The sequence below is a fragment of the Epinephelus fuscoguttatus genome, linkage group LG16 (assembly GCF_011397635.1).
Source record: "Epinephelus fuscoguttatus linkage group LG16, E.fuscoguttatus.final_Chr_v1".
Lineage (NCBI taxonomy): Eukaryota > Metazoa > Chordata > Actinopteri > Perciformes > Serranidae > Epinephelus > Epinephelus fuscoguttatus.
This window is the reverse complement of record NC_064767.1, coordinates 6,759,519-6,768,936: the sequence shown is the minus strand read 5'-3', so window position 1 is coordinate 6,768,936 and position 9,418 is coordinate 6,759,519. Positions and strand designations below refer to the sequence as shown.

General features: G+C 42.4%; 1 protein-coding gene across 16 annotated transcripts in view; it reads left to right on the top strand.

Moving 5' to 3' along the window:
• The window catches only part of LOC125903308 (NACHT, LRR and PYD domains-containing protein 12-like), a 38,694-nt gene extending 32,612 nt beyond the window's left edge, over positions 1–6,082 (top strand). For 5 of the 16 annotated variants that reach the window (XM_049600165.1, XM_049600157.1, XM_049600156.1 and 2 more), the window contains one exon: positions 5,136–6,082. In XM_049600165.1, coding sequence (XP_049456122.1) covers positions 5,136–5,716 — 581 coding nt within the window. In that variant the 3' untranslated portion in view covers positions 5,717–6,082. Of the gene's footprint in view, positions 1–1,108; positions 1,283–1,842; positions 2,017–2,381; positions 2,556–4,966; positions 5,014–5,135 lie in introns of all 16 variants that reach the window. The other 11 variants (XM_049600164.1, XM_049600155.1, XM_049600149.1 and 8 more) reach the window with 6 other exon arrangements.
• Positions 6,083–9,418: the final 3,336 nt, after the last annotated feature.

Here is a 9,418-nt window from a genome sequence, read left to right as displayed (position 1 = left end):
AACACTGCACTCTGAGAATGCAGGGTTACTCGTGGTCCCTAAAGTCTCCAAAAGTAGATCAGGAGCCAGAGCCTTCAGCTATCAGGCTCCTCTCCTGTGGAATCATCTTCCTGTTACGGTCCAGGAGGCAGACACCGTCTCCACATTTAAGACTAGACTTAAGACTTTCCTCTTTGATAAAGCTTGTAGTTAGGGCCGGCTCAGGCTTGCCTTGTACCAGCCCCTAGTTAGGCTGACTTAGGCCTAGTCTGCCGAGGACCCCCCTATAATACACCGGGCACCTTCTCTCCTTCTCTCTCTCTCTCTCTCTCTCTCTCGCTCTCGTATCCTATTACTGCATCTTGCTAACTCGGCCATTCTGGATGTCACTAACTCGGCTTCTTCTCCGGAGCCTTTGTGCTCCACTGTCTCTCAGATTAACTCATATCGCAGCGGTGCCTGGATAGCATTACGTAGGTGGTTGTGCTGCTGCCGTGGTCCTGCCAGATGCCTCCTGCTGCTGCTGCTGCTGCCATCATTAGTCATACTTCTGCTGTTATTATACACATATGATGATTGTCAAACATGTATACTGCCAGATATTAATATATACTTTCAACATATTGTACCACAGTAGCCAGAACTACAACTATAATATTATTACTTTCATTAATGTTGTTGTAAGCTACTGTCATTACCGTCTGTCCTGCATCTCTCTGTCTCTCTCTCTCTCCCTCTCTTTCTGTCTCATTGTGTCATATGGATTACTGTTAATTTATTATGCTGATCTGTTCTGTACGACATCTATTGCATCTCTGTCCGTCCTGGAAGAGGGATCCCTCCTCAGTTTTTCCTTATCCACTGTGAGGGTCCAAAGGACAGAGGGATGTCGTATGCTGTAAAGCCCTGTGAGGCAAATTGTGATTTGTGATATTGGGCTTTATAAATATGATTGATTGATTGATTGATTGATTGATTGATTGATTGATTGATTGATAGTGGGTGTTTGGTTGTGACTAGAAAAGAGTCAGTAATAATGTTGATGTAATCCCACAGTAGGCGACAGTATGGCAGTACTGTGGTACTCACCCTCAGATTATGTGACGTGTGTTGTTTTATGCTTTTGCAGTTTGTCAGGCTGTCTGATCACAGAGGAAGGCTGTGTTTCTCTGGCCTCAGCTCTGAGCTCCAACCCCTCCCATCTGAATAACCTGGATCTGAGTAACAACAACCTGAAGGATTCAGGAGTGAAGCTTCTGTCTGATGGACTGAAGAGTTCACTCTGTACACTGGAAACTCTCAGGTCAGATCAAGCTGCAGACCATCTGAAATGATTTCAGATATTTCTCTGAACTCCATACAGTTTAAACATTCTCTCTCATGTCAGCATTTCTGAATCTGACAAATGTTCAATCAGGATTTGAAACTTCACAGTTCAGAAACTCTTTTCTGGTTCAGTCCCACCTACTGAACTACATACAGATATGAACTCTGGCTGATATAGAAAAGACCAGTATGCATTCATATCATGTTATTTGGATTGACTCATTATTTATGAGTTAATCATAATTAACTGTAAGGGTTTTAATCTGTGCTCAGAAGAGATTATACTGTAGATCACCAAATTTAGTGGGTCCTGACTTGTTACCATCTGGATGAAGTTGATATTTCAGTTTTACTGAACAAATTTAAAGTGTTCTTCTTGACTCAGTGTTATAATGCAGGTCTGTTAGTGTCCTGTTAGCTGAAGTACTAACTGAGATCTTTGGTCCTTTCGATTTGACTTCAGTCCAGACTCATTAATCAAAGAGGATTGCATTTTAACACAAATATTTTTCTCTCTGTTGATTGTTGTCTCTGTAGGCTGAGTGTCTGTGACCTCTCAGAGAGAAGCTGTGAAGCTCTGTCCTCAGTTCTCAGCTCCCAGTCCTGCAGTCTGAGACACCTGGACCTGAGTAACAACGACCTGAAGGATTCAGGAGTGAAGCTTCTGTCTGATGGACTGAAGAGTTCACACTGTACACTGGAAACTCTCAGGTCAGGATTCATCAACATGTTCAACTGATGGCCACTTAGATCCTGATTTACATTAGTTGATAAACTCATAACCATCACAGGATTGTCTCTGCTGATATGATTTCAAACCAGTTGTGTTTTGTGTTTCAGTCTCTTTCCATCAACATGTTTTATGTTGTTTTTTTTCTCTGTTGTTGGAACTTGAAATATCAGAGAGGAATCAGTGATGTTGTCAGATAGTTGGTGGACATTAGTGGGTGTTTGGTTGTGACTAGAAAAAAGTCAGTAATAATGTTGATGTAAAGCCACAGTAGGCGACAGTATGGCAGTACTGTGGTACCCACCCTCAGATTTTGTGAGATGTGTGTTGTCTTGTGTGTTTGCAGTGTGTCAGGCTGTCTGATCACAGAGGAAGGCTGTGTTTCTCTGGCCTCAGCTCTGAGCTCCAACCCCTCCCATCTGAGACACCTGGACCTGAGCTACAATCATCCAGGAGACTCAGGGGTGAAGCTGCTGTCGGCTGGAGTGAAGGATCCACATTGGAGACTGGACACTCTCAGGTATGAAGAGGCCTGCTGCAGCCACAGACACTCAGTCTGATAGAGGAGGTAGAGCTGGAAACTTTGTCTCTGTCACACTGTCAGCCTGGCTCATATGACCCTGACACACCAAGCTGACCTCAAACAACCAGAGCTGATAAACACTGACTCATCAAACTGTTTGTGTCCCATCAGACCATCAATACAGACACAAGTAGTCAGGGAACAGTAGCCAGGATGTGCCGAAACAGGGGGGGAAGGTGATGAAATGTTTCTGGAGCGTTGTCTTGTTTCAACATTGGATAATAGGACAGTGGTGTATCCTGACATGTTGTAGGTTCATGGTGGGTTGGCATTCGTCAACATCGTCATGCTGCAGAGGGCTGTACCACGAAGCAAGATCAGTGGCTTAGCCAGACATGTTGAGTTGGGTTTTCTGTACCACAAAGGTGGCTCTTTTAACCTGGCTATATCGCCATGGTAACCTATGCTACAAACCTAACCTGCTTGGGACGAGTTTATGCTCCGAGTTTCAGCTTCAAATCAGCTAAAAAGCACATTTCACTGCTCCTTTGAGAAGCATCACTCTATAATCAATGTGAATATATGAGCGATGCAGATTGTTAGCTGAGGGAAAACATTATAAATGCACTTCATCCAACTTGTTGAGCCGTAACGTTACATACATGTCCCCGAACGAAGCTGTGTGATTACAGTAGTGTTTACTGTATCTATCATGTCACTTTATTTTAACACAGGAACCTAGAGTCCATCAGTGATGCTGAAAATCTGAGGAACATTGTTTTATTTTATCTGTAAGGTTGTTGTTGCTCTCACTGAACTACTGAATATATTTGTGTCCTCTGGTCCATCTGTCCACGCTGGCTCTAAGAAAAGCTTCTTTAAAATCACAGGTAGCAAACAGGTCACTATATTATTAATCAGGATGATGTTTACTGTCATATGAAATATGATAGAATCCTGTCAAAGCACCATAACGTTACCACTGTGGATTAGGTTTTATGTTTGGTCCTGATTTGCTGAAGTCTGTTTTACACTGCTGGTATATGACAGCTGATAGAACACTGATTAGAAAATTAATTAGTCCATTGGTATTTATCACAGATAATATTCAATCAGTAAAATTCATTTCATTTTAATTTGCCCCCAAACTTTAGTGATGTATGTGTCTCCTTCATTAAGGGACAGTAAATGCAGTTCTTGTTTAAATCTGCTGCATCAAGTTTAAAGTTTCAGAGCTGTAGAAAGAGCAGCTGTCACGTTAGAAATAAACAGAGAGGTAAAATAAATATATTCACATATGAGTTCACACAGTTAGTAATATTAATGCAAACACTCCTCTCTGGCTGTAACTGAAGCCACAGTGTTGCTTTTTACTTTTCAAGATTCTTCAAAGGTGGAAGTAGGCGGCACGTGATCGATCAATTTTAAAGGTCAGTTGATGCGCTGAACGCATCATTTGACTTGTTTTATGTAAACGTGCAGAGCCTGAAGAAGAAAGCCTGAGTTAACAGACAGTTGACAACCACCTTCATGGTGTCTGTTATCTCTGACTGAGACTTTAGGGTTTGTTGAGTCAGCTCAGACAAAGAGAGACTGGTTCTGTTGAACTGGCTTCATGGTGCAGCCCTCTGGTTTGTGGGCTCATATCTAATAATACTGCAGGATGTGTTGATGCTCATCATCTGACACCAGTGTGTGTTGCCCTTAAGTCTACAAATTATTGTCCAAAGACAAAGAAACAGATAAGACCATTACCATGTAATAGTGAATCAGTATAAACAGTCTTGATAAATCATCAGAATGTTTTGCTGTTTTAAAGGTTTGACAAGTTTGTTTTGCACTGACAGAGAGTTCCCTGGCTGATAAGAGTCGACTGGTTGTGGGACTCAGCACAGAAACTACTGTACTACTACTACTGTAATATTTTCAGCTCCAGATTACAGACAATAAAAACCAGTGCTGACTGTTGCTAGGAGACAGGATGTGAACAGCAGTGTCAGTTAGACACTTTGTACATCCAACCATCCACCCCGACCTCCTCCATCAGAGGTTCTGTCTCCTTTACTTCTGACAGACAACAGTCATGATGACACAAACAAAGGAGGTCACTCATCAGGAGTAAAACAGGTGGATTCAAAGCTCCAATAATCAATACTTGTATATTGACAGTGGATCAGCTGACTGTAATGGTGAAGTGTTGTGTGGTCGTGATGAACCCACAGTAAAGTGTTGAAACACCACCTGCTCAGGTACACTGAACTAAAACAATATCAGCTGATTAATAATAAGTGATGAACATGTCAGTCCATGTGTAGACAATAACAAAGCTGTGTGTATGAGAGTGATGTAATGTCCATGTTTCCATGGTGAAAGAGGAAGTGCTGCTCTGACCCCCCTCCTCCTTTCAGGGTGGAGCCTGGTGGAGTCCGATGGTTGAGACCAGGTCTGAGGAAGTGTAAGTGTGTTTTTAATTTGATCTTCAAACTGTGACATCACTCATTCAAATCTCTGATGTCATCATCAGAGTGATGATAGATGAATAACTGCAGCTGTATTGTGTCTTCTTCTCTCCATCAGATTCCTGTGAACTCACAATCGACACAAACACAGTGAACAGACACCTCAAACTGTCTGACAACAACAGGAAGGTGACACGTGTGGAGGAGGATCAGTCGTATCCTGATCTTCATGACAGATTTGACTACTGGCCTCAGCTGCTGTGTAGAACTGGTCTGACTGGTCGCTGTTACTGGGAGGTCGAGTGGAGAGGAGGGCTTGAAGTATCAGTGAGTTACAGAGGAATCAGGAGGAGAGGAGACACAGAGGACTGTGTGTTTGGATGGAATGATCAGTCCTGGAGTCTGAGCTGCTCTGATAGTCATCGTTACTCTGTGTGGCACAACAACAGAGAAACAACCTCCTCCTCCTCCTCCTCCTCCTCCTCCTCCTCCTCCTCCTCCTCCTCCTCCTCCTCCTCCTCCTCCTCTGGTAGAGTAGCAGTGTATGTGGACTGTCCTGCTGGCACTCTGTCCTTCTTCAGAGTCTCCTCTGACACACTGATCCACCTCCACACCTTCAACACCACATTCACTGAACCTCTTTATCCTGGGCTTTTGCTCTGGTCACATGATTCCTCAGTGTCTCTGTGTTCTCTGTAGGAGGGAGAGTCTCCTCCTGTTAGAGAAACAGATAGTTCAGTCTGTACAGGATCACACACAACTGATGGTAGTTCAGAGAATGTGTGTAGGATGTGAGTTTGTCCTGAGGGTGGCGCTAAAGAAAACACTCTGGACTCCACAGATGACTCGTTTTCTGCTCGACTGTTTTTTCTTCTTTGTTTTTATTCATGATTTTTGTGTAAAATATTAATTTCTCTTCATTCTCCCTCCAAAGTTTTCCTCCAGTTTTTCTTGTCTCTGTGTCTGTGAGACAAATGTCTCCATGAGTCTCACTGAGAAATGCAGTCAGCAGGACAGGGACAGATCTGGGTCCAGGCAAACACTCGGGTGCTGAAGGTCCACAGGATGCAGAGAGACAGAGGGAAGACACAAAGAGTCCTTCATACTGTCAACAGCTGACATCATGTGGACTTGTGTTGTCCTCTGTTGTTTGTCCTCTAAACTTCACTGTGCTCAGCCTCTAATAAAGACACTCACAGGAAGGCGTCTCCAGTTTTTCATGTGACAGCAGGAACCTTCATGAATGTTAACTGACCTTCTGTGCTTCTTCTACACACTGATGAGCTGTTTTATACACTGATAGATTTGTGAAGCTGCGACTGTTGCGACTTTAAACTAAAGTCCAGAGGCCGTTTGTTTGCTATATTCTAAATCATGATAATGTCTTGTATGTAGGAGATCATATCTTGTTCTGAGGAGATGAACTTTTGGCCAACATCACCCACAAGATAAATAGAAAAAATCTCAACTTGCCTCTCAGGGCTTCCGTAGTTTCTCACCACAACCACTAGTGGTTAAAAACCAAACTCACAAAATTCCGTTTTGCAATTCGGCAACAACATTTGTGAAGGAGAGATTATTTCTGTGCAAAGCTGCAACCATGAAGAAGTTCTCAGCATGTTCCAAAACAAACACACACTTACATATATGCACTCACAGTGTGATCTAAATAATCACACCAATCTGGTGCAGAGCAGAGCAGCTCAGTGCGTAGTGACATCAGTCAGCAGCAGTCAGTATACTAACACCTGACATGTGGCTTTAATCTATGTGAACTAACTGACAGATGGGCTGTAAGAGACATTTGGCCAGCTGTGTTTGAATATGTCTCATTGGCTATATGAAGTTTCTGCTGCTGTCCATTCATATTGGGCCTGCTGTATATTTGGGCCGAGGGCGCCACCTGCAGTGTGGAGGCGGCACTAGGTGGAGGTGAAGAATGAGACTGATGTGAGAGCAGCTGACCGTCACCGTTCCTTCCCGTTGACAGTTTAGTTTCACTTTGTGTGCTCGTCGTCGTGTCGCAGTTTCTTCTCTGCATCTGAAGGTTTGTAAGCTTTGACACTTTTCACTGTGTGACTCTTGAATGACTCTGTTAGTTCAGTTCCTGTAGAAACTTGTTAAAGTGGAGTTCAGTTTCCACCATGAGAGGAGGATCAGTGAGGACCGGACAGACACGTCCCTCTAGACCCTCTGAAGAGGAACAGAGACTCTTCAGTCCGGACTTAATCACTCTTCACACTGTAAAAATGAATTTGGGTTTCTTGTTACCTCAGCTCATTTTCCTTCATCAGTTGAAATATTAAGTTTTAATGTTGTCATCTCCTCAGTTAAATCAGAACAGTCCAAGTAACTTAGATTGCTCAGTTGACTCAATTAAATGTGAGTAGCCCCTGCAAAACGGTCTTGGACAACCCACACGTCACAGACTGCCCTCCTGCTCCTCGGGTCAGTCGGAAAGGACGCCATTTCAGTGAAGGAATGGAACAGCAACAACATACCACTGAGCAGAGGAAAGTGTGTTGGCATTTTTATCACAATATCCAGGTATGAGTCCTAGGGCTGTCAAAAACAGCATGAAATTGAGTTCGAATATTTTCGAATTAATTTAGTAGAGTTCGAATAATATTCGCATTTATTGTTATTATTATTATTATTATTTTTTTTTTTCTCAAAAAAAAAAAAAAAACAAACAAAAAACCCCCCACAAAAAATAAGATACTTATTGCTGGCGAAAACACCCGTTCTGACCTCACTGAAGTGCCAGTTATGACCAACTTCTGCCTCACTATCTGAGGAATGTTTGGATACCTCAGTGGCCTGTAGTTTTCCACCACAAGAGTGGATCCTGGTTGGCTCTTGGTGTCTCATTCTGGTAACGTTTCATCTCTTCTTCAAAAAGGGTAGGCAGGGAAGCAGCAGGTGCAACACTCTCCATGTATGTCTCCCCGAACAGGTCACACATCGCGGACAGCGCAGTGGGTGGTGTTGGCCCGGCGGGCTCCTCCGTCGGCGCCTCTTCCTCCGTCTCTGCGTCCTTCTCTGGCCCGGCTTGTGCGCGAGCCGTCTCCGCCCGAATGGGATTCGCCATGACAACATTATTAATAGGCTAGTGTTAATTAATTGATTATTAATGATAGGACAGTTAGTTCCGACCGAGTAATTTGATTGGAGAGGCATTCCATGAGTGCTGATATAGAGTACAATATCACTGGGACATCTAACAGTAAAATCACTCCACTCACAGGTGCTATAAATATAAATACACTACAGACACTATAGCGTTACACCAAGAAGATGGATATTTTCCCCAAAATACATTTTAATTAAATTACGAGTGGTCGTCAGGAGAGGACCAGGAAAAGGAAAGCCAGGACTCTTTTGTGCAGACCTCCAGGTGTGTTTGAATCCGGCCGTGCCAACATCCAGGTTTGCCAACGCTTCATCAGCCGAACTGGACGAAGTTACACAGTTGCAGATCAATGTAAATACAAAGTAGCTTGTGAGTTCCTGGCGTGTGTGCTGCGTTGCCTGACAACAGACCGGGGCTACATAACATACTTAAATAATTAATTTCATCACCTTTTGTTAACATTTCCTTACTCAGCATTGCTGTTTAAGCTGTTGTTGAATTGTTGTATAAAAGCAATACCAATACCAAAAGCAATACCACACGAGAGGTAGTGACGTCAGATCGTCACGGCTGTGATTGTCTTCCTATGACCGAATCACAGCCGTGACGATATACAGTACAATATCACTCCCTCTCGTGTGATATTGCTTAATCTAATTATGAAATTTAGGTTCGAAAAATATATATTTGAATATATTTCAAACTTCGATTTTTTTTTTTTTTTTTGACAGCCCTAATGAGTCCCTATTAACAGTTTATGTTCACAAGCAGAGATGGGCAAAAATACATCAAAATGTATTTTGATACAAAATACAAAATACCCCTCAAATAAATGTATCAAAATAAAATACAAAATACCGGTGCCAGCAAATGTATCAAAATAAAATACATGTATTTTGTATTTTCAAATACAGAAAATACTTTTTTTCTTTTTCTTTTTAGCAGCGATCCGCAGCTCTGTAGGTCACTCTGTCGGTCGGTCGGTCATGAATAACTCAAAAAGTCCTTGTCCAAAATGTTCAAAATTTGCATACTGCAGCTAGAGACCATGTGTAACTATACCATAAAGAATGCCCACTGTAGCAAACCCATTTTGTTTTTGTGCTTGCTGTTTCTCATTTTGTCCACCAGAGGGCAGCTTGCATTGTTTGCAGGTCAATTTTGAAAAAAAAACACAAGTATCTGCTTTAGATGCATTTTTTGACATGATTTCTTTAAAATATAAATTCCATGATTTGTGTTGCTATTAAGAAGATGTAATTTCATTC